We start from the raw sequence: 24,791 nt of genomic DNA, 5'->3' as shown, positions 1-24,791 counted from the left end.
GGGGAGATGGGGGCGGGGGTCGCGCTGCCCTTCCGGGTGGGGGTCCTGAGGGCTGACCTGGGGCTGTCGCAGTGACGGCTGGAAGAGGACACGCCGCCGCCACATGTCCGGCTGCAGTCGCCCCAAGGAGTCCACGGCCCCCAGGCTCCGTCCACGCCTTCCGGGCGCGACCCGAAGGGGACACAGACCCGTTTGTAGCACCACTGGGTTGAGGGAGACAGGAAGGAGTGAGTCCAGCCCGGAGAACACTCGCGGGCCCCATGCACCGTTCCCCACTCCAGGCCCCAGCCAGAGAGATCTCAGCCTCTTCAGGATGGGGCGGGAAGGGGATGGGCAGAGGCGGGGTCTGAAGATAGGGACAGGTTTAGGTTACGTAGGAGAGTGGTCTGGGAGACAGACAAGCTACAAGCGAGAGGCGTGGCCTGAGCACAGCGTGCTGAACGGGGAGGGGTGTAGACAGGACCACGATAAGAGTGGAGACGAGGTGGGGCGTGGCTTCAGGCCGGGGGAGGGGCCTACAGGCAGTAGGCGTGGCCAGAGCCGAGGGCCGCACAGGGGATGGGCGTGACCAATAAGGGAGCGAACAAACAGTAGGCGTGGCCAGAGCCGAGGAAATTATTAGACGGTGGGCGTGGAAAACGCCGGAGTGAGCAAACAGTAGGCGTGGCCAGAACCGAGGGAAGCATAGACGGCGGGCGTGGCCAACGAGGGAAGGAGCATGCAGTAGGCGTGGCCGCAGCCGAGGGAGCAGAGATGGCGGGCGTGTCCAATACGGGAGGGAGCAGACAATAGGCCAAAGGACAGACGGGTGGGTGTGGCCAACTCGGGAGGTGGATCGGGGGCGTGGCCCGGTTGGGGGCCCTGGCCGGCGCTCACCCCCTTGTCGATGGTGTGCGTCTGGCACAGCGTGCCCTCGGCGGCCGGGATGCTGTTGGTGATGCACCGGTTGCTCTTGCTCAGACACCACAGCTCGCTGCAGACCTCCTGCGGGCCGAGGCGCCCACTCAGGCTCGCCCCCCTCCCTTCCTCCCTGGGGCAGCCCGCCCGGCTTGGGAGGACCCAGATGTCCGGCTTACTGCCGGTCCCGGAGCAGAGAGCACCGTACTCCCTTCCTGGCTCTCAGAGGGTCTTCGTGCATCCCCTTGCGGGGCATGGCCTGTGACTTATCCTCTGCCAATAAGCTCCATTTATGGAACACCTCATACATGCCATATACCCCTTTAGGCAGTACTACCCCATCTTACTGGGAGAAAACCAAGCTCCAGACAGGTAAGGTCACTTGCTAGAGGTCACACAACTACTAAGGGAGTAGCCTGGAGTTTAACCCAGCTCTTTAATTCAGAGTCTGTGCTCTAACGAACTTTGCAATTCAGCTTCTGGTGCCTTCTGAGTTTCTGGAAGGAAACTTGGGACCTACTGAGGAATCAACAGGAAGGATTTGGGGTTCTTTTATGGGATGGGCAAAGTAGCCGAAGAGAAAGTAGTGGTTCTGAGAAATCAACCTGGATGATGACTAGGCCAAAGGCCTCAACTCTAGTTTTTTCCAGCTTGTTGGTTCTCTTTGTTCCCCCATCTAAACTGGAGAAGACCCCAACACTTTTAAGCTATGGGGAGGGGTGGAAGTTTGGGAGGGGACAATGCCAAATTAGGTTTGTGTGGGACATTCCTGTCTTTCTCCAGGTGAAAAATCCCCACCTTCTTCCCGTCTGAATCCTGCACAGGCTGGACCAGTCCCAGGGACTCACTCTGACCCTTAAAGTCCAGGTTAATATCCCTGGAGAAGCCCCACTGAGTTCAGGTGAAGCAAAATCTCTGACCCTCTTGGCCCACATCCTAAGCAACCTCCCACTGTCTTTCCTCTAAGAAGTAGGTGGTCCTGGCCAGGCGCAGTGGCTCACGCCTGTAATCCCAGCACTTTGGGAGGCCGAGGTGGGTGGATCACAAGGTCAGGAGATCAAGACCATCCTGGCTAACTCGGTGAAACCCCGTCTCTACTAAAAATACAAAAAATTAGCCAGGCATGGTGGCAGGCGCCTGTAGTCCCAGCTACTCGGGAGGCTGAGGCAGGAGAATGGTGTGAACCCAGGAGGCAGAGCTTGCAGTGAGCCGAGATCACACCACTGCACTCCAGCCTGGGTGACAGAGCAAGACTCTGTCTAAAAAAAAAAAAAAAAAAAAGAAGTAGGTGATCCTTCTGTAATTATCAAGTGTAATCCCCTCTTTGAACCCAATTCTTGTAAGCTTTCCAGTTGTGGGACTGGATCAATCAATGGCCATTGGAAAGGAGCCTTCCTAGGTCAGCCCCTTAGAGATACTTGTACATACGTGAGAAGTTGGAAGAGTTACTCTCAGACACATTCTAACTCAAAGGTCCTCTAGAGTCTCTGCCTTCTGCCTTTTAGAGGACACTTCTCAGCTAAAAACTTAGCCTGTGTCCTCCTGGCCATATCTAAAAATATTACATCAGCTCCGTCGCAGTCCCACTTCTGACACCTCTTCAAGAGAATGATTTCAGCCCTGCTTTTGGCCTCCTCTCCACAAGGAGGCACTGTGGCATATTTGAGTTGTGCAGAGACCTCAACTCTGCTATTGACCTGCAACGTATTTCCCCTCTCTGGGCCTCAGTTTACTCATCTACAAGATGGGCAGCCTAATGCCTGCCTTGCCTATATAAATGGCTATGAGGCATGTGACAGGATAGATAGGAAAGGACTTGCACCAATGCCATTATGGGGTAACAATGACCACCGCTATCTCTGGACCAGGCACTAGGCTGAACCCTTTACATATATTAACCAGCTCACGTGAAGTAAACAAATCCCCCTTTGTCAAGAGGGCCTGAAAGATATTCCTTCAAAAACTAAAAGGGGCCGGGCGCAGTGGCTCAAGCCTGTGATCCCAGCACTTTGGGAGGCTGAGACGGGCGGATCATGAGGTCAGGAGATCGAGACCATCCTGGCTAACACGGTGAAACCCCGTCTCTACTAAAAATACAAAAAACTAGGCCGGGCGCGGTGGCTCAAGCCTGTAATCCCAGCACTTTGGGAGGCCGAGACGGGCGGATCACGAGGTCAGGAGATCGAGACCATCCTGGCTAACACGGTGAAACCCCGTCTCTACTAAAATATACAAAAAATTAGCCGGGCGAGATGGCGGGCGCCTGTAGTCCCAGCTACTCGGGAGGCTGAGGCGAGAGAACGGCGTAACCCGGGAGGCGGAGCTTGCAGTGAGCTGAGATCCGGCCACTGCACTCCAGCCTGGGCGACAGAGCGAGACTCCGTCTCAAAAAAAAAAAAAAAAAAAAAATTAACAAAAAACTAGCCAGGCGAGGTGGTGGGCGCCTGTAGTCCCAGCTACTCCGGAGGGTGAGGCAGGAGAATGGCATGAACCCAGGAGGCGGAGCTTGCAGTGAGCTGAGATCCAGCCACTGCACTCCAGCCCGGGCGACAGAGCAAGACTCCGTCTCAAAAATAAAAAAATAAAAAAATAAATAAAAGGAAGGCTCAATTCAACATATAGCCAGTGCCAGCCCAAGCTTGATATTTTGACAGCTCCTCCCCTCCCCTGCCCCTTTGTAAAATTTGGAGAGTCATGAGAGATCTGGATTTAAATCCCAGCTCTGTCACGGTCTCGAACTGTGGCCTTGGACAAGTCACCCTCCCTATGCTATGCCCCAGTCCCTTTCTCTGTAACTTGGGGGCTAATAGGATTGTCAGGAGTTTAGATGATGATACACAGCACATGCTTAGCACATAGTGAGAGCTCAGTAAACGTCAGATACCACGATCGTTGTTAGGATACCTGGGTCACAGCAGATGGTGAGGATTAGCTTCGGAATTCTTTAGGAATTCCTTAGAGGGTGCTGTAGTTGCCAGCTAAGTTAGGGTGGAGGGGGTCAAGGGTGGGATGTCAATGAAATAGAAATTTTTCCAGGGTTTGTCTCTGTCTTGCAGTGGAATGGAGGGAGGGCAATTTGGCAGCTGCTTGCCCTCTGCTTTGCATGAACACGGCATCACAAAAACTCTGATCCTTTGAGTTGTGAGGGTGTGAAGAACTAGGGCTGGGCCTGGGCCCCTAGGGCTGAGACTTTGAGGAGCTTAGGGATGCATTTAGGGAATCAAGGCAGGTGGGCAGAGGAGGAGCAGACCGCAGCTGAACGCTGGCAGCTGAAGCAGGAAGCCAGTAGGTCTTCAGCTTCCTGGGAGGAGCTGGGAGTGGAACCCCCTACCCCTAACTCCCTTCTCTATGCACAAATAGGGCTTTGGGAGTCTAAACTTCAGGAAAGAGTGGGGGGAGGTCAGGAGGCTCAGAGCTCCTCCAGACAGGGAGTCCCTGGAAGGTTCTGTCTAGTTCTTTGCCAAGTAGGGAAGATAGCTCATCCCCAGGGAAATTATTTCCATCAGGACTGGATGTTTAGTTAAAAACTGCCCCATGAGAGGTCTTGAGACTTTGATCCTGCTGTAGCCCACAGGTGGTCTGATGTACCAGACAGAAGGTGGCCCCCCCAGCCCAGCCCTCCCCTCAAATCATGGGTCTGGAGAAGCAGGTGATCCCATTTTTGTTCCCAAGCACTGTCTGATTGCTTAGGACATTTTGCACACTCCATGCACCTCTGTCCTCCCAGATCCCCATGGGGGCTCACCCCATCCCCCTTCCCGGCTCTCCCACCCCCCTACTTCCCAGGTGGGTGCCCTGGTAGAGTTCCCTCCCCCGCCCCCAGCGGCCCCCTCCCCTCCCAGGAAGGAAAGCAGGAAGGCTCTCTCTACCCCGTATTTACACTGACGCGATTTGACTCCATGCTGGAAGCGGCATTGCTCATCTGCATCATAGGCTTGGCCCGGTGCCACTGTCGGGTACACAAAGTCCTGTCTGGGGGGCCGGTTGTTCAGGCAGAGCCCCAGGCCCGAGCTGCCTCGAGAGAAAAGCAACTGTCACGCTAGGTAGCTACAAGTCAAGAGCTCAGGAGCCCCGGCTGGATGGGGGTCCCAGGGAGCAGCCCTGATTTCTGTCGTCTCCCGTGCACCCTGCCCCACCATGGGTGCGACCCGCTCTGAGGGACACGCAGGTGCATCCTCACTCTAGAAAGCTGGTGATGTAGTCACGGCTGCAGGATGACCACACGAATGGGTTGGTCTTCATGGTAATGTGGGCAGCCATGAGCTTGGCTGGGTCCTGACCACGGGCCCCACAGCTGTTTCCCACGCCATCATGGTTCATGCCGAATCTGGGGAAAGGGGTGTCGGCTCTGCCGGGCGCCGAGGGACCCGCCCAGCTCCTCCCGTCCTCCCCCTCCTGTGTGCCCCGGCCTCACGTGTGCCCGATCTCATGGGCAATGGTGAACGCCGTGGCCAGGCCAATGTCCTCATTGACGCTGCAACTTCTCTCGCGCTCACACATTCCACCCACTGGGGCCAGGCCTGGGAAGATGGGCATGTGGGGATGGGGCCGGGAGGCTCAGGAAGGTGCTGGCTCACCCCATCCATCTGCCAGGTCTCACCCCAGCCCACTGCCTTCACAGACACCTGAAACCTACGGGGCTCGGATACCTAGTGTGCCACAGGGTTTGTTCTTGTAGATGCAGATGTCATAGCTGTAAAAGGAGAAGGGGGTAGTGAAGGGGCTGGACTGTCTCCCTAAGCCCTGCTGATGCCACCATGCCCAACTCTGGGGGTTGAGTCCTGCCTTGGAGGCGCCATCTGCCTCTCACCCGAAGCTGCATCCAGGAGTGACTGACCATGAACGCACGCATGCATGAGTGAGAGAATGAGTGAATGAGGGCATCAGTGCCCAAACAGCCCCAAACCTCCCTTACCCATGATTCTCAAGCAGCCCCTCCCCATCCCTGACTCCCTCATGGGCGGCCCAAGCTTCCCTGCTCCTCCCCACCCCAGCAGAAGTGATCTCTGGACTGTCACGGTTCCCTGGACCACCTGTTTTCTCAGCCCCAGTCCTAGAGCTCTCCTGTCCCCTCACCGTGTGATGAGCACTGCTGTGTCATGGTTAGCCACACCGTTCTCTGGAATGGCATTACCATGGCCGTTGTGGTTCACGATGGATTTCTGCCACTTACAAAAGCTGTCCAGGGACTTCCCGGCATGGTGGGTGATCTCCAGAGTGGGCTAGGGATGGACAGAGGGAAGTGCGTGGGCACCCACCACCCAGGGGACGGCAAGACCTGCTGGTGTGAAGGGGAAGGGGAAGGGGAGGGAGACCCCCGCACCTGGTCCTCCGTGAGCAGGATGAGGCGAGTTACGAGGATGTTAACGGTGCTTCCCAGACTCGAGTCCTGGAAAAGTTTGGCAACCTGACCTCCAAGAAACAAGAGAGACCGAGTCTTAAGAGGAGCCCAGGGTAGAAAATGAAAAGCAAAAACAATGATAACAGCTTGCTTTCATCAGGTACCGACTGTGCATCGGGTCTTAGGCTAAACCTGCTATTGGGTTTTTTTGTTGTTGTTGTTACAGATGGGGTCTTTGTATGTTGCTCAGGCTGGTCTTGAACTCCTGACCTCAAGTGATCCTCTGCCTGGCCTCCCATAGGGCCAGGATTACAGGGGTTAGCCACCACGCCCAGCCATGCATCAGTCTTTTCATGAATAGGTACTATTTGTTGTTGTTACTATTTGTTGTCAATGCTGTTGTTTTTTGGGATGGAGTCTCGCTCTGTTGCCCAGGCTGGAGTGCTGTGGCACCATCTCAGCTCACTGTAATGTCCGCCTCCCAGGTTCAAATAATTCTGTTGCTTCAGCCTCCCAAGTAGCTGGGACTACAGGGGCACACCACTATGCCCACTTATTTATTTTTTTTTTTTTTTGAGACAGAGTTTTGCTCTTTTTGTCCAGGGTGGAGTGCAATGGCGTGATCTCAGCTCACTGCAACCTCTGCCTCCCGGGTTCAAGTGATTCTCTTGCCTCAGCCTCCTGAGTAGCTGGAATTACAGGTGTGAGCCACCACGCCCAGCCATGCCTGCCTAAGTTTTGTATGTTTAGTAGAGACTGGGTTTCACCGTGTTGGCCAGGCTGGTCTCGAACTCCTGACCTGAAGTGAGCCTCCTATCTTGGCCTGGCACAGTGCTGGGATTACAGGTGTGAGCCACCGTGCTTAGCCATGCATCAGTCTTTTCATGAATAGGTGCTATGATCATCCCCAATTTACAGATGAGGAGACATGCAAAGAGAGGTTAGGACACAGCTGGTAGGTGTCAGAAGTGAGACTCAAGTCTGGATTGCTTACCAGGACATTTCTCAGACTCCTCCAAGCTCAGTTTATCTACTTGTCCCCCAACCCCTGCTGACCCCCCTGACTGCCTCAAGCATCTTTGCCCAGAGGCGACCGGAGGGATATACATGTCTAGGTTCATTCCACAGCTATCTGAAGGTACCAATTTGCCCATCACCGCAGGAAAGTAAAACTGTGAGGGTAGGAGGCTCTGGAGACAGTGGTCAGAGGAAAGGAGGAAGCAGCCCCAGGGATGAGTGGGCCCAGAAGACAGAGGCTGGGCTGCAGGGATATTGGAGCCCTGGGGCAATCATTTTCCTGTCTGGAAATTCCCAGGAATTTTTTTTTTTTTTTTGAGACAGAGTCTCACTCTATCACCCAGGCTGGAGTGCAGTGGCGCAATCTTGGCTCACTGAAACCTCCACCTCCCGGGTTCAAGCGATTCTCCTGCCTCAGCCTCCAGAGTAGCTGGGACTACAGGTGCCCACTACCACGCCCAGCTAATTTTTGTATTTTTAGTAGAGACGGGGTTTCACCATGTTGGCCAGGCTGGTCTCGAACTCCTGACCTCAGGTGATTTGCCTGCCTCGGCCTCCCAAAGTGCTGGGATTACAGGCGTGAGCCACTGAGCCTGGCAGGAAACCCCCAGGAAATTCTGAAAGCCCTAGGGAGAGAGGTCAGGCTCAGGCACAACAGAGTGCCATCAGTGATGACGCTACACAACATTTTGGATCCTCTGCCTGTCTGCTAAACTTTTTGTTTCCCCTTTTGCTTCAGTGAAACGAGAGCACCATTCATCAAACCCTTACTATGTGCCAAGTAGCCTACCTGGCTTCCCTCCCACCAATCTTTACTCTCTATGGTAGCTACCATTATATTTCCATTTGATACAGTAGTATGCTGAGGCTTAGAGAGGTCAAGAATGTTGCCCAAGATCTAGGATGGAAATGAACTATATCTGAATGTGAGTCGGGGAGGTCACCCTGTAGGAATTTATAAGCAGGTGCTTGTGCAAGAATGCTGCATGAATACAGATGTGTGCCTGTGTGTGTACTGCTAACCTCAATGAGTACCTGCGAGTTGTGGTCGATCTATCTATCTATCTATCTATCTATCTATCTATCTATCTATCTTGAGATGGAGTTTCCCTCTTGTTGCCCAGGCTGGAGCACAATGGTGCGATCTTGGCTCACTGCAACCTCCGCCTCCCGGGTTCAAGCGATTCTCCTGCCTCAGCCTCCCAAGTAGCTGGGATTACAGGCGCCCACCACCACGCTCAGCTAATTTTTGTATTTTTAGTAGAGATGGGGTTTCACCATGTTAGCTGGGCTGGTCTCGAACTCCTGACCTCATGTGATCCACCCACCTTGGCGTCCCAAAGTGCTGGGATTACAGGCGTGAGCCACTGTGCCCAGCCTACTGTGATTTATTTATTTATTTATTCATTTATTTATGAATGACAAGGATCATAACCCACTGCAGCCTCAAACTCCTGGGCTCAAGTGATCCTCCTGCCTCAGCTTCCTGAGTAGCTGGGACTAAAGGTGTGTGCCACCACGCTCCACTAATTTTTAAGTGTTTTGTAGAGATGGGGTTTCACTATGTTTCCCAGGCTGGTGTGTGTTTACTTTTTTATTTTTTTGAGATGGAGTCTTGCTCTATCACCCAGGCTGGAGTGCAGTGGTGTGATCTTGGCTCACTACAACCTCCACTTCCCGGGTCCAAGCGATTCTCCTGCCTCAGCCTCCTGAGTAGCTGGGATTACTGGCGCCTGCCACCACACTCGACTAATTTTTTGTATGTTTTGGTAGAGACAGGGTTTCACTATGTTAGCCAGGCTGGTCTCGAATTCCTGCCTTCAAATGATCTATTCACTTTGGGCATGAGCCACTGTGCCCAGCCTATGTGTATTTTTTTTTTTTTTTTTTGAGATGGAGTCTCGTTCTGTCGCCCAGGCTGGAGTGCTGTGGCCGGATCTCAGCTCACTGCAAGCTCCGCCTCCCGGGTTCACGCCATTCTCCTGCCTCAGCCTCCCGGGTAGCTGGGACTACAGGCGCCGCCACCTTGCCCGGCTAGTTTTTTGTAGTTTTTAGTAGAGACGGGGTTTCACCGTGTTAGCCAGGATGGTCTCGATCTCCTGACCTCGTGATCTGCCCGTCTCGGCCTCCCAAAGTGCTAGGATTACAGGCTTGAGCCACCGCGCCCGGCCGCCTATGTGTATTTTTACACACAGCAAACACTTATATGCCACCAACTGCATGCCAAGAACTGTTCTACACACTTTATCAATGCACTGGATCTACCCTAGCTTTATAAAGTACGTACCACAATTATGCCCATTTTACAGATAGGTAAGCCAAGGCAGAGAGGTGACGTCACTTGCTCAAAGGCAGATAGTTAAAAAGTGGCAGAGCAGAAATTTAAGCCCAGGCAGGTTCCCTCTGCCCTAGGGTACCTCTGCATCTAGTCACTGTGCTTATGCTCGTTCTCCTCGTTCATTGCCATATGCAACCTTCCTTTCTAGCCTGTCCCCAGGTCAGGGATTGGGGTGAGATGGTAGCCACCCCCTTGCCTAACACAGGAGGCTGGCTCCAGGTCCTCAGGGCTGTGTGCCCAGGGAGGGGAAGGCACTTACAATGTTCATGATGGCTAGCACGTACTGCTCCACATCCCGGCGCCCGTGATAGGCCACCATCATCTTGTCAGCCACCACCAGGGTCTCCACGTAGCGCTCTCGGCTGACGGATCGCTTCAAGCCTGGCTGGCCACGCTCTGTTTCATTCCCCAGGGGCCTGGCAGGCGGCGGCTTCAAGGTCCGCAGCCACCACGGCCGCCCTTTCCACGGTTTCTCATCTGGGGGACCCAGTAGAGCAATTAAGCCCTGCCCTGCTGGTAGGATGCAAAGCTGCCCGACAACTGTCTTGTCCAACGTCTATCTGGCTACCTCTCTACCCGACAGACAATTTCTGGTCATTCTGCTGCCTTCTCTTGTTGTCCAAGACGTGTGTGATGGTCTGTCTGCCCAATACGTCATCGTTTTTATTCTTTTTTTTTTTTTTTTGAGACAGAGTCTCATTCTTTCACCCAGGCTGGAGTGCAGTGGCACGATCTCCGCTCACTGCAAGCTCCACCTCCCGGGTTCCCGCCATTCTCCTGCCTCAGCCTCCCGAGTAGCTGGGACCACAGGTGCCGCCACCGCGCCCAGCTCATTTTTGTATTTTTAGTGGAGACGGGGTTTCACCGTGTTAGCCAGGATGGTCTCTATATCCTGACCTGGTGATCCGCCCGCCTCGGCCTCCCAAAGTGCTGGGATTACAGGCGTGAGCCACCGTGCCCAGCCTAATTTTTGTATTTTTAATTGAGACTGCGTTTCACCATGTTGGCCAGGCTGGTCTTGAACTCCTGACCTCAAGTGATCCACCCGTCTCAGCCTCCCAAAGTGCTGGGATTACAGGTATGAGCCCCTGTGCCCGGCTGCCTCATTGTTTGTCGACAGGGCATCTTGGCAGTACCATCTCTATTTTTTTGTCAATGTCCTACTACCTGAGAATATTGTAGTCTACCATGATGTCACTGTCCCACTGCCAAACCGTTGAGTTGAATAACAGCCTGACTTCTCCCACTGTTGGTTGAATGCTGTTCCACTGCCTGTATGCCAAGCTGTTCAGCTACCAGCCTGCCCCATTGCCCAAATGTCCAACTGAACACTTGCATGACTGTCCCAGAGCTAAGCTGGTTGGTTGAACCACTGTCCCATGTGACCAGCATGATCGTACAATCCACTGACAATTCCATTGCCCGAATGGAATGGTGTGAACCAGCCTATTTTGCTGTCTGAACTGTGTGCTTGGACAACATGTTGTCCTTCTCGGTGAGCAACTTTTCTAATAAATGCACTGCCTGATTAGATCAGTGAGTTCTTTTTTTTTTTTTTTTGTTTGAGACGGAGTCTCACTCTGTCGCCCGGGCTGGAGTGCAGTGGCCGGATCTCAGCTCACTGCAAGCTCCACCTCTCGGGTTCACGCCATTCTCCTGCCTCAGCCTCCCGAGTAGCTGGGACTACAGGCGCCGCCACCTCGCCCGGCTATTTTTTGTATTTTTAGTAGAGACGGGGTTTCACCGTGTTAGCCAGGATGGTCTCGATCTCCTGACCTTGTGATCCGCCCGTCTCGGCCTCCCAAAGTGCTGGGATTACAGGCTTGAGCCACCGCGCCCGGCCAAATCAGTGAGTTCTAACTTCGATGCACTGCAGTTAGAACAATCATACTGCCTGATGTACGACAACCAGATGGTCTCATGGACCACCCAACTGTGACATCGTATGTCATCCACCTTTTCTGTCTGTACAGCTGACTGTGGCTGTATGTCTACCACAGCCTCCTACTCACAAGACTATCTGATTATACACTTCATTCAATATCACACTGTTCTGCTTTTCCATCTAACATTCATTGGATTTTCTTTTTTGAGACGGAGTCTCGCTTTGTCGCCCAGGCTGAAGTGCAATTGGCGCAGTCTTAACTCACCGCAACCTCCACCTCCTGGGTTCAAGCAATTCTCCTGCCTCAGCCTGCCAAGTAGCTAGAATTACAGGCATGTGCCACCATGCCTGGCTAACTTTTTTGTATTTTTAGTAGAGACAGGGTTTCGCCATGTTGGCCAGGCTGATCTCGATCTCCTGACCTCAAGTGATCTGCCCGTCTCGTCCTCTCAAAATGCTGGGATTACAGGCGTTAAGCCACCATGCCTAATCCTGATTTTCTATATGTATATTTTGAAACAGGATCTTGCTCTGTTGCCCATGCTGGAGGGCGGTGGTGTGATCAAGGCTCATTGGAGCCTCAACCTACCTGGCTCAAGGGACTCTCCTGCCTCAGCCTCCCAAGTAGCTGGGACTACAGGAGCCCACTACCACACCTGGCTTATTTTTTCTATCTTTGGTCGAGATGGTGTCTCCCTATGTTGCCCACGCTGTTGTCAAACTCCTGGGCTCAAGCAATCCCCCCGCCTCAGCTTCCCAAAGTGCTAGAATTACAGGTGTGAGCCACCATGCCCCATCTGACCTGGTTTTCTGGCAGTATGACTGTGCTGGTAAATATTTTGTTGGTATATAGCTTTCCTTCTCTCTCGTTTCCTAAATGCCTGATTGTACAACCATCCTCCTACCAGTCTGATCATAAATCTGGCCTTTTGGCTGAATAACTGCTGGAGTATCTGATATAATCACCACACTGTCTAACTGTCTGATCACATGATAATCCTAGAGAAGGAATGGTTTTATACCTGAACACCTGTCTGGCTGTTTTACTCACTGCTGGGCCAGGTGACTACAGCAGGGATAAGATTATTCCATAGCTCCACTGGTTCACTGTCTGAGGATATGTCTCTGCTATCCCCTCGATAGAACTCCCTAGTTTTTTTTTTTTTTTTTTTTGAGATGGAGTCTTGCTCTGATGCCCAGGCTGGGGTGCAATGGCACGATCTCCACTCGCTGCAACCTCTGCCTCTCGGGTTCAAATGATTCTCCTGCCTCAGTCTCCCGAGTAGCTGGGATGACAGGCATGCGCCACCATGCCTGGCTAATTTTGTATTTTTAGTAGAGATGGGGTTTCGCCATGTTGGTCAGGCTGGTCTCGAACTCCTGACCTCAGGTGATCTGCCCACCTCGGCCTCCCAAAGTGCTGTGATTACAGGTGTGAGCCACCGTGCCTGGCCTGATTTTTTTTTTGAGACGGAGTCTTGCTGTCACCCAGGTTGGAGTACAGTGGTATGATCTTGGCTCACTACAATGTCCGCTTCCCGGGTTCAAGCGATTCTCCAGCCTCAGCCTCCGAGTAGCTTACCACCATGGCTGGCTAATTTTTGTATTTTTAGTAGAGACGGGGTTTCTTCATGTTGGCCAAGCTGGTCTCGAACTCCTGACCTCAGGTGATCCACCCACCTTGGCCTCCCAAAGTGCTGGGATTATAGGCATGAGCCACTGCGCCCGGCCGGAATTCTATAATTATATCACTGTGTCCTCTTCTCAGCAGCCCCATTCTTCCCCTCACATAACTGCCTGCTGACTTTCTGGATAAAAAGACACTGCTGCCTCAGGGAAAGATACTGTGTAGCCCTCTGCCCATCCCCAGAAGGACCGATGTACCTCTCACTCCACAGGCTGTGTCCAGGTGGGGGTGACGCAGGGAGGAACGCTTGTACACCACATGTGGTCCACTTTCCTCTGGGCCCCGAGAACCCTTGGGCCCACCGTGTAGGGGCTCAATCAGGTACTCTTCCTCGTCTGCCACAATCAGGCCGTGCTGGGTTTTGAGAAGTGGGACAGAAAGCTCTCAGGATCAGGTTCTGGAGCTTAGGACCCCTGGGACCTCCTCTCTGTCTTTATGATTTCGTTCTTATCTCATCAGGTTTATTTTGCTATTTCTTTTCTTTTTTTTTTTTTTTTTTGGCATAGGTAATTAGTATCCATGCTGTTTCTTTCTTTCTTTTCTTTTCTTTTTTTCTTTTTTTGGAGACAAGTTCTCAATCTGTCATCCAGACTGGAGTGCAGTGGTGCAATCGTAGATCACTGCATCCTCAACTTCCTGGGCTCAAGCGATCCTCCTGCCTCAGCCTCCCAAGGAGCTGGGACTATAGGAGCACACCAATATGTTTGGCTAACTTTTTAAATTTTTAATTGATTTTTTCATAGAGACTTATTTTTTCATATATTGCCCAGGCTGGTCTCGAATTCCTGGCCTCAAGTGATCCTCCTGCCTCGGCCTCCCAAAGTGCTAAGATTACAAGCATGAGCCACTATGCTCAGCCTGTAATTTCTTTTTTTAATTATATATATGTGTGTATATATATGTGTGTGTGTATATATATATATATATATAATATGTATAGATACACATACACATAATTATATATATATAAATATAAATAAATATATAATATATATAAATATATGTAAGATATATATATATATATATATATATTTAAAGAGACAGGGTCTTGCTCTGTCAGCCAGGCTGCAGTGCAGTGGTGTGATCTCAGATCACTGCGACCTCCCCCTCCTGAGTTCAACCGATTCTCCCACCTCAGCCTCCTGAGTAGCTAGGATTACATATGCACACCACCAGGCCTGGCTAATTTTTATTTGTATTTTTAGTAGAGATGGGGTTTCACCATGTTGGCCAGGCTGGTCTTGAACTCCTGACCTCAAGGGATCCGCCCACCTCAGCCTCCCAAAATGCTAGAACTACAGGCATAAGCCACCGTGCCCAGCCTCTAATTTTTTGAGATAGATGTTCAGCTCATTATTTTTCGGCCTTACCTAAGGCTATACATTTTCCTCTAAGTACTGCTTTAGCTGCATCCCCAAAGTACTGATTCACTCAAAACACTTTAAAAATGTCCCACTATCATTCCTTCTCTGACCTCTATGTAGAAGTGTTTTTCTTAACTTCCAAACTAGTAGGCATTCCCCACCCCCCACCCCCTGCCACTTTCCAGAATCCTCAGCTCACCAGGCCTCCACAGGTGCTGATGGCCACATGGGAGCTGCTGGCCTGGCCCTGCAGGTGACCAGCGTAGAGGCAGTGGGGCCGGGCGGCCCTCTGCCAGGCCAGGCCCTCCCGTGTCCAGTACTCCACGGAGACGTGCCCTGCCAGTAGACGGGAGCTGCGGGTCAGGTTCAGCAGGAAGTGGGTGCTGGGTGCGGCCACCTTGTAGAAGAGGCGGGACTCGGCTGTGGCCGCGGTGCCCCGGCGCTGCCTCCGGGGAGGAGGTGGTGAGAAGGCCAGCAGTGCCCCGTTGTGGTCCACGCGGGTGGGGAAGGCAATCTCATAGCTCTCCAGACTGGACAGGAACTCATCTGTGGGTGAGGGTCAGAGGCCTGGGGTGGGCCCTGGTTTTAATGGACCCCTGTGTCCTGGTTGTTAGGCTGCTGGAGCAAGTGATGCTGGCCTCACTGACCCCCGAAATCCAGGGAGTTGGCTGCAAGGCCCCCGCCTATTGACCCCAGGGCCTTCCCCCATTGACCCCCATCCCAGCCCCGATACCTCTTTCTGTTGGAGCCCAACTGGTCTCTTAAATTTTTCGCTCCCTCCCCACCGCCACCACCAGACTTCCCCTACCTTGAGACCGGAAGGCGTGCGTGACCTCGAACATGAGGCCCAGCCCCAGGGCGAGGGCCCAGCGGAGGATCTGGCAGGCGGGAGCCATAGAGGCCACGTGTCCACATGTCTCTCCCCAGCCCCGGCTGCCGGCAGCCCCCACAGTGCCGCCTCCCCTGTTCACAGCCTGCGCAGCATCACCGGGCTCCTGGGAGGGGGGAGCCAGGTAAGGGGGCGCCTGGTCCCACTGTCCAGCACAACCAATGCCAAGGCTAACCATGGCCAAAGCTTTTCACCTGACTGAAGATTCTGAATGCATTTTCTCACTCAGTCGCTCCCCTCTCCCCACCTCCCCTTCCAATCCTTCCTACACTCTTACAAGAGGACAGGCAGGGACTGGGATGCTGGGAGTACCTCCTATGTGCCAGCTACTGGCCCTAGTTTTCACACCAGTGCATTTCTGTTTTTTTGAGACGGGGCATTACTCTGTCACCTAGGATGGAGTGCAGTGGTGTGATCATAGCTCACTGCAGCCTCCACCTCCTGGGCTCAAACAATCCTCCTGCCTCAGCCTCCCAAGTAACTGAGATTGCAGGTGCATGCCACCACCCCTGCCTAATGTTTTCATTTTTTTGGAGAGACGGAGGTCTCACTTTGTTGCCCAGGCTGATCTTGAACTCCTGGCCTCAAGCGATCCTTCCACCTCAGCCTCCCAAAGCACTGGGATTACAGGCATGAGCCACTGCACCCAGCCTACTGTTGTATTTCATTTCCAAAATAACTGAGAAGTCACGGTCATCTTTTTTTTTGAGATGGAGTCTCACTCTGTGGCCCAGGCTGGAGTGCAATGGCGCAATCTCGGCTCACTGCGACCTCTGCCTCCTGGGTTCATGTGATTCTCTCGCCTCAGCCTCCTGAGTAGCCGGGATTACAGGCACGCGCCAACACACCCGGCTAATTTTTTTGTAGTTTTAGTAGAGATGGGGTTTCACCATGTTGGCAAGGCTGGTCTCGAACTCCTGAAACCTCGCATCATACTCGCAATCACTCATCTTTTTATAGCTGAGAAAATAGACTCAGGAGTGATAAAGTTTGCCCCGGGTCACACTGCTAAAAAGAGGTGGAACCTGGGTTCATTCACTGGGTTATAGCCTCTGGTGGAGGGTGGATGGGGGCATAACAGCCATGCATGCTGAGGATAGCAACCCTTACTTGCCCTAGCCCTGTGGGGTTCCATCTCTTAGGAGTGACAGATGACAGTCAAGTGAATGGAGAAGGGTTTAGATTGTGACATGTTCTCTAGAAGGTATCAATAGGGAGACTGGGAAGCAGAGGTTCAAAGCATAAGAAATCAATGGTGTGAAGAGACAGGAGAAGGTGCACCAGGAGGGGAAACAGCAAGGTCAAAGGCCTGGAGGTGGGGTACAGCCTGGCATGCACCCAGGCAGGGTGGGTGCAGGAGAGCAAGGGGAGGCTGGCATCAGAGGCACTTGAAGGCTGGGGTGGTCAGTTTGAATTTTCAAGCCAGATTAAAGCTAAGGCTAGTACTCCATTCCCCCAACCTCTCATATTCCCACACACGCACCCACTGTCCTGGGCCCTGTCTTTGGATTCTTCAAAAGGGATAGCACCATTCAAGCCAGATTAAAGCTAGCCTCCAGCCTTTCATATGCCAACCTGCGTACCCACTGTCTTGGGCCCTGTCTTTGGATTCTCCACACTGGGTAGCACCCCCACCCTCCCACGCCTCTCCTCCGCCCTGTGTTTCCGTCCTCTTTTCAGATTCTTCCTTTTCAAGGCTCCAAGCCAGCCTGCCCTGCAGGTCTCAGTCTCTCCAGCATCTGCCCCAGGCCAGCCTGCCGCAGACACCACTTTGGGCCACCAACCTGTGCCAAACCCTCTTCCCCCACCCTCCTGTCTCCACCCTCCTCCTCCTCTGTGCAAAATCCCTTAATCACAGAGTCTTGTTTTCTTTGCAGCCCAGCCAAGTCTGAGAGTCAATCCCCAAACAGGGCAGTTCAGCCCCGAGGGAGGGAGCCAGGTTTTTGCCAAGTTGCTGATGGACTGAGAAGCCCACATTCCCCACTTCTGCTTGGATCCCTCTAGTGACGGGGAGCTCACTCGCAGATATTCTGTGACCCCATTGCACTCTTTAGCTGGGCTAATGTCCCTTCCTTTTGTTGTTCTTTTTTTTTTTTTTTTGAGAGAGAATCTCACTCTGGCATCAGGCTGCAGTGCAGTGGTGCGATCTCCGCTCACTGCAACCTCTGTCTCCCGGGTTCAAGCGATTCTCCTGCTTCCACCTCCTGAGTAGCTGGGACTACAGGTGTGCGCCACCATGACAAGCTAATTTTTGTATTTTTAGGAGAGACGGGGTTTCACTGTGTTGGCCAGGATGGTCTCGATCTCTTGACCTCACGATCTGCCCGCCTTGGCCTCCCAAAGTGCTGGGATTACAGGTGTGAGCCACAGCACCTGGCCTCTCTCTTTCTCTCTCTCTTTTTTTTTTTTTTTTTTTTTTTTTACCTTTTGGGGGCTTCAGTTGGTGGAGTGGTGTTGGGCTCCTGTACGGATCCTTCCCTCGCCTGCTCCCTGCACCTGGGCCTCTCTCGGTCTTTGTTTCTTCTTCTTTGGAGCCTGGGCAGGGAGGGGTCAAAGAGGAGGAGCTGGGCTGGTCTTCAGCACTGAGCTGGGTCTGTAGTTGAGGGATCGCTGAGGAAATTCGGACCCTCTCTCTGCCCCTGGAGAACCTCCTCTTAGACTTTTTCTTTCTTCTGTTCCTAATGAACCCCCTCCAAAAAAAACCCACTTCCTCTCCCTCTCCCTCTCTTCTTGCTGCTTCTCTCTTATTCCTTCTTTGGAGGTATCAACCAACTCCCAGATCAAGGCCCTTCTTGATTGGGCACCTCTGACCCCTGCTCCTGCCCTAAGCCATCCCTGAAAGGTAGCAACATTCTCATTGCAAGTAAAGCAGGGACCTCACCCCTTTCTCCCATTGGCTCCCTCCCTCCTCTCCTGTTCTTGCACTGCCAGGCCTGGTGCCTCGTCCTCCTCCTTTAGGGGCTCTCTCTGGTCTTGTCTAGAGTGTCTTTGGGTCTGTCCCGATCTCCCTAAGACCCTCACAGTCCTCATCACTGTCCTCTGAAGTGAGGCGCTCCTCCCAAAACCCTCACCCCCCATTCTGTGCTTTGGGCTCAGATGGGGTGTGAGGGACAAGGCTTGGGACATCATGGAAGGACAAGGCTTGGGACAGCATGGGGGGTGAGGACAGGGGAAGGGGACTCACCTGCACACAGTGTATGGGGTGGGGGGAGGAAGGGGATCTGCAGAAGGCTCACAGGTGTCTGAGCTGGGGTCCCGCCCACAGGGTAGTGCAGAGGTGTGACACAGCCCGGGGCACCGGGTGGTGGGGGGACATGAACAAGGCAGTGGGTCTGGGGCAGAAGATGAAGCTTGAAAGAGGCTCAGGGACAGAGATGGTGGTGGACAACAGGACGTCAGTGAGGAACGTGCGCTGTGGCGTATGTGTGTGACTGCATGTACGTTACAGCATGTATGCGAGTCTGTGACCCTGTGTGTGACTATGAGCGTGTGACTCCATGTGCATTATGGTATGTGTGTGACCCTGTGTGTGTGTGTGTGTGTACCCAGGCCTGGCCATTCCTCCAGCCCCTCCTCCCCGAAGGCAGGAGGGAGGTGGCCAGCGTGGGGGAGGGTGCCAGGCCTGGAGAAGGATATGCCTCCGGGAAATGGAAGTGGCTTAGAAACAGAGGCTCTGTCCCGTCCCATCCCATCCCGGGGATCCTGAAGGGACCCTCAGCTCCACACCCAGACCTCTCCCGCCAGGCTGCGCGGACAGGGCCGACGGACGGTCCCCCGTGGAGGCCAAGGCCGCGTCTACTCAGGCAGAGGCCCCAGCTTGCCGGCCTCCTACCGGCTGCACATCTGGCCCGGCCGGCAGGAGGCAGCCCCTGCCGGAGAGCAGACAAAGGCCCAGCCGGGGCCTGCGGGAGGAGGGGGCCGGCGCCCGGGCTGGTCCCCCACAACCGGCCGCTAATTAAAGGCCCTGAGCCCGACCGCTGGAGACACCCTGAGACAGACGGCTGTGGCCTCAGTGACCAACTCAGGGGAAGTGGGCGGCGCCACTCCCACACCCAGACACACAAACACACACTGGCAGCGACACACACATCCCGCGCAACCAGAGACAGGCGCTTGGGCACTGCAGACCCACAAAAGACGCCAGGACGCCTCCACCGCAGACGTACACGCCGACAGGCTCAGTGCACACTCCACACACCCAGAGACAAACACATGGGAACACACAACCACACACTCCCAGACATGTGTAAACACACACTCATTTATACGCGCACACACGGGACAAGCCAGAGAAACACGCTGCCACACAAATACGCGCACCTGGGGCCTACACACAGACATACTCACTCACACACATACACAGACAACCCGAGGAGACAGACACGCAGGCCTACACGCTGACACATACACACTTATTTGCATGCTCACACCAAACCAGAGACAAACTCACAAGTCTCACAGACCTAGACACCCCCCCCCACCAGACACACATACACAGGCATTTACACACTCATCACACTCAGAGACAAACGCACACATGCTTGGGGACACACACACAAACCCAGACACACACACACACATCTCCAAATCTGCGCGCACACAGCAAACCCCTATGCGCACACACTGTCCACACACACAGGCAGACACACAACAGACTCATCCCCAGGCACTGACACACACATGTAATGCACAACCACTCCGCCCCTACGTGGACGGACACACACACACACACACACACACACACAGAGCAAACATACCCACGGCGACCCCGGGCGCGATCAGTGGCGCGCGCACTTGAAGACCTCAGCCACAGACGCGAATCGCACAGCGGGACGCCCTCCCCCATCCAGGACACCACAGCCCCACGCCCTCACCGCTCGATGAGGACACACAAAGTCCCACCGAGTCACGCACCCCGGGTCCCCCGCCCGCGCCGCTACCTGCGCCGCGCCCGGGGCCTCCGCGCCGTCGCCGCCGCTGTCTCGCCGCCCCGCGCGCGCAGGAAGGGAGGGAGCGAGCGAGCGCGGCGGCGTGGCCGGGGGAGGGGGCGCGGGGAAGGCACTTCCTGAGCCGCCTGCCAGGGTTATAAAAAAACCCCCAAACCGCGCGCGGCCAGAAACCCCGCCCGCCCGCCGCCGCCCGGCCTGGGCCGCGGACTGGACCCCAGCCAGGGACCCGGGAACTCGGGCCGCCCCGCCCGGGACCAGCGCCCCCGCCGCGGGGGAGGGGGCTGGGGAACCGCGGGGGGTGGGGAGGGGACGAAGCGGGGGAAGTCGAGTGGCGGCGGGGAGAATGGACGGGAGAGGGGAGAAAGAATCAGGTGGGGGATGGGGATGGAGGTAGAATTGGGTGGGTGGGGGTTCGGGGAAAGGGAGGAAGAGAAGGGAGAGGTTGGGGGAGGGGGAAGTTTGAATGGAAAGGGGCAGGGGGAGATGGAGGCCTGAAGGAAGGGGCTGAGTGGGGTGCGGGGAGGTGGGGGCCTGGAGGAGGGGCTGAGTGGGGTGCGGGGAGGTGGGGGCCTGAAGGAGGGGCTGAGTGGGGTGCGGGGAGGTGGGGGCCTGGAGGAGGGGCTGAGTGGGGTGCGGGGAGGTGGGGGCCTGGAGGAAGGGGCTTAGTGGGGTGTGGGGAGGTGGGGGCCTGGCGGAAGGGGCTTAGTGGGGTGTGGGGAGGTGGGGGCCTGGCGGAGGCGCTGAGTAGGGTGGGGGGAGGTGGGGGCCTGGAGGAAGGGGCTGAGTGGGGTGGCGGGAAATGGGGCCCTGGAGGAACGGGCTGAGCTGGGTTGGGGGCAACGGGAAGGAGTGGAGGGGGGTGTAAGGAATGGGGCGGGAGGGGGGATGGGAGCATGATGTGGGGTCGGGGCGGGGAGAGCCCACTTCCTCGCCAGCCTCTGCGGCATCAACAACAGCTGTTATTTATTGAGGGCTGGGCCTGGCTCAGACAAGCATTTATTGGGCGCCTCCCGTGTGCCAGGCACGGTGCCCGGGGCGGGAAATAAGTCCCAGCTCGGCCCCGCCCTCTCTGAGTTCTCAGGGGGTCTGATCTGTCACGGGCCTGGCCTTGGTCTCTGTACCTTAACTCCTTCGCCGTGATGTAGGCCCAGCTGGTCCCATTTCACAGATGAGGAAACTGAGGCCACAGAGAGGGGGAGAGTGGAAATTCTGTTGGAACCGGAGCCTTCTGGGTCTTGGTCACTCTGGGTCTGGCTCCATAAAATGAACGAATGCATGAATGAGGAGGACCTGGATGGTTGGGGCAGGGCTGGGATTTGAACCCCAGGTGCCTGGTACACTGCCTGGTTCCAGGGAAGGGCGGTGACCCCCAGGCCTCACAATTCCAGGCATTTCCCAGGAACGCCTCCCGGGGAGCTGGGCAGAGCCTTGGCCTTGGCTTTCTCTGAGTCTGGGTTTACTCATCCACACAGTGGGGGTAATAACAGCCTTTTCAGGGCTGGAGTAGGGGTTGGAGGAGGGGTTTCATTCTGCAGCAAAGATTTGTTGTTACGTGCTGGGTTCCAGGGACACAGCTGAGACCAGGAGGGCAGCTTCCCAACTCGGAATTTTTCCTTTTGAACCTGGAATGACATGTCATTACTCACGCATACAGCAGGCGCTGCATAAATACCAGACTCCTGGAGTTCCTACCACATTACCTTACCCCAACCTCCTGGGACCCCAGGCTAGACCAGAGGGACAGCCCCCATCCTCCTGTTTGCTCCCCACACTCCCTCCTTCCCACCAGGGCCTCTCGGGCCCCCATTTGAGGAACGAGTCTAAGTCAGCCATTTCTGGCCTCTGTTAGCTGTTCTTCTACTACCTATGGCCCTCTTTCTCCATGAAAGAGGTGGTGGCTTCCTTTCTTTGTCGTGCTGCTAAAGGCTCCTACTGTTAGCCTAGTGACTGGTCCAGCCACCTGTCCCTACTTTTTTTTTTTTTGAGATGGAGCCTTGCTGTGTTGCCAAGGCTGGAGTCGAGTGGCGTGATCCCAGCTCACTGCAACCTCCACCTCCTGGGTTCAAGCAATTCTCCTGCCCCAGCCTCCCGAGTAGCTGGGATTACAGGCGCCCGCCACCGTGCCTGGCTAATTATATTTTAGTAGAGATGCGGTTTTACCATGTTGGCCAGGCCAGTCTCGAACTCCTGACCTCAAGTGATCCAATCACCTCTACCTCCCAAAGTGCTTGGATTCCAGGCGTGAGCCACTGCGCCCAGCCCACTGTCCCTCCTCTTAAGGATGGGTGGCTTCCAGACCGCGCTGGGAATTTCAGGGCTGCTTTGAGCCAGGCGCTCCCAGGTTCTGGCACTCCTAGCTGTGAAACCTCTCATTATTTAATTACTCTGTGAAACTTTGAGAGTTCTACACTCACTACTTCCCACCACAGCCCCAGACGTCCCTGCGGGGAGGAGGGGGGACTCTTTTTTTCCTCGAGGGCGTGTGGCCCTCTAAGGCCTGGCAGATTGTTTAGGGGAAGCAGTGTCGGCACCTGAAGCCCCAGGGTGCTGTGTTGGGGCTTTTGCGGTGAGTCTTGGGAAACAGACTTGTGTCTTTTCTTTTTTCTTTTCTTTCTTTTTTTTTTTCTTTTTGAGACACAGTCTCGCTCTGTTGCCCAGGCTGGAGTGCAATGGCGCGATCTCGGCTGACCACAACCTTTGCCTCCTGGGTTTAAGCAATTCTCCTGCCTCAGCCTCCCAAGTAGCTGGGACTACAGGTGCATGCCACCACGCCTGGCTAATTTTTGTATTTTTAGGAAAGACGGGGTTTCACTATCCTTGGCCAGGCTGGTGTCAAACTCCTGACCTCGTGATCTGCCTGCCTCGGCCTCCCAAAGTGCTGAGATTACAGGCTTGAGCCACCACGCCTGGCCTTTTTGTGTCTTTTTCTTCTGAGACAAGATCTTGGCTCTGTTGCCCAGGCTAGAGTGAGGTGGTGTGATGACAGCACACTGCAGCCTCGAACTCCTGAGCTCAGGTGATCCTTCTGCCTCAGCTTCCTGAGTATCTGGGACCACACATGTGAGCCACCATGCCCGATTAAGTTCTTTTTTTTTGAGACGGAGTCTCTGTCACCGAGGCTGGAGTGCAGTGGTGTGTTCTCGGCTCACTGCAACTTCCATCTCCCGGATTTAAGCGATTCTCCTGCCTCAGCCTCCCAGGTAGCTGGGATTACAGGCACAAGCCACCACGCCCGGCTAATTTTTGTACTTTTAGTAGAGATGGGGCTTTGCCCTGTTGGCCAGGTTGGTCTTGAACTCCTGACCTTAAGTAGTCCTCCCACCTCAGCCTCCTAAAATGTTGGGATTACAGGTGTAAGTCACTGTGCCTGGCCTCGATTTGTAGAGACAGGGTCTCTCTCTCTTGCCCAGGTTGGTCTTGAACTCCTGACCTCAAGCAGTCTCCCTGCCCCAGCTTCCCAAAGTGCTGGGATTTACAGCTGTGAGCTAAGTCTGGCCTGACTTTTGTGTCTTGAGTGGGATGGATTTGAAGCTGAATCCCTATCTTAGACAACAGGGGGAGGCCTCTTATAAGAATGAAGCCAGCTGGAAATGTGGGATCACGCCCGTAATCCCAGCACTTTGGGAGGCCAAGGTGGGTGGATCACTTGAGCTCAGGAGTTCGAGACCAGCCTGGACAACATGGCAAGACCCCCATCACTATTAACAAATACAGAGAAATAGCCAGGGCGTGGTGGTGCATGCCTGTGGTCCCAGCTACTTGGGAGGCTGAGGTGGAAGGATGGCTTGAGTCACGGAGGTGGAGGTTGCAGTGAGCTGAGATTGGGCCACTGCAATTCAGCCTGGGCGACGGAGTGAGACTCTGTCTAAAAAAAAAAAAAAATTAAGTAAATAAATAAAAATAAAAAATGAATGAAGTCACCAGATGGAGGAGAGTAATGGCCCTGGGGCTATCATTATTTGAGCCCTGAGCAGGCTGTTCCTGAAGCCCATAGATGGGCTTTAATCCAGTCACACTCTTTATTGAACACTATATTGTGTCAGGTGCTGATCCAGGTACTGGGGACATGGCCAGGAACAACAGTCTCCATCCCACAAAGGTCACCGTCTTGCCTCAAGGCCTTTGCACTTGCTGTTCCCTCTGCCAGGAACACCCTGCCTCCCTAACCCCCATATTCCATGGCCAAGTCTGTTTTGCCTTTGAATTTTTTTTTTTTTTTTTCTTTGAAACAGAGTCTCGATGTCACCCAAGCTGGAGTGCAGTGGCGTGATCTCAGTAGAGTGCAGTGGCACGATCTCAGCTCACTGCAACCTTTGCCTTCTGGGTTCAAGCGATTCTCCTGCCTCAGCCTCTCAAGTAGCTGGGATTACAGGCGCGCGCCACCACGCCTGGCTAATTTTTGTTTTTTTAATAGAGATGGGATT

The 24,791-nt window shown here is 54.3% G+C and overlaps 1 protein-coding gene across 7 annotated transcripts in view; it reads right to left on the bottom strand.

Moving 5' to 3' along the window:
* ADAMTS10 (ADAM metallopeptidase with thrombospondin type 1 motif 10) overlaps positions 1 to 20,476 on the bottom strand; it is a 32,679-nt gene extending 12,203 nt beyond the window's left edge. For 2 of the 7 annotated variants that reach the window (XR_004433577.1, XM_033195832.1), the window contains exons 1-14: positions 20,359 to 20,414; positions 17,843 to 17,953; positions 15,338 to 15,524; positions 14,729 to 15,075; positions 13,363 to 13,519; positions 9,853 to 10,070; positions 6,221 to 6,304; positions 5,974 to 6,119; positions 5,547 to 5,590; positions 5,312 to 5,417; positions 5,078 to 5,224; positions 4,767 to 4,908; positions 877 to 984; positions 58 to 203 (exon numbers count right to left, since the gene is read on the bottom strand). Coding sequence is in view for 6 of the 7 variants with exons in the window: in XM_033195832.1 (XP_033051723.1) it covers positions 58 to 203; positions 877 to 984; positions 4,767 to 4,908; positions 5,078 to 5,224; positions 5,312 to 5,417; positions 5,547 to 5,590; positions 5,974 to 6,119; positions 6,221 to 6,304; positions 9,853 to 10,070; positions 13,363 to 13,519; positions 14,729 to 15,075; positions 15,338 to 15,425 (1,733 nt within the window). In the remaining variant the exon portion in view is untranslated. The other 5 variants (XM_033195830.1, XM_033195831.1, XM_033195834.1 and 2 more) reach the window with 5 other exon arrangements.
* Between the last annotated feature and the right edge of the window lie 4,315 nt (positions 20,477 to 24,791).

This window comes from Trachypithecus francoisi, unplaced genomic scaffold, assembly GCF_009764315.1.
Source record: "Trachypithecus francoisi isolate TF-2019V2 unplaced genomic scaffold, Tfra_2.0 Lachesis_group5, whole genome shotgun sequence".
NCBI classification, from domain to species: domain Eukaryota; kingdom Metazoa; phylum Chordata; class Mammalia; order Primates; family Cercopithecidae; genus Trachypithecus; species Trachypithecus francoisi.
Note: the sequence above shows the minus strand (reverse complement) of the source record. Positions and strands in the feature narration are given on the sequence as shown.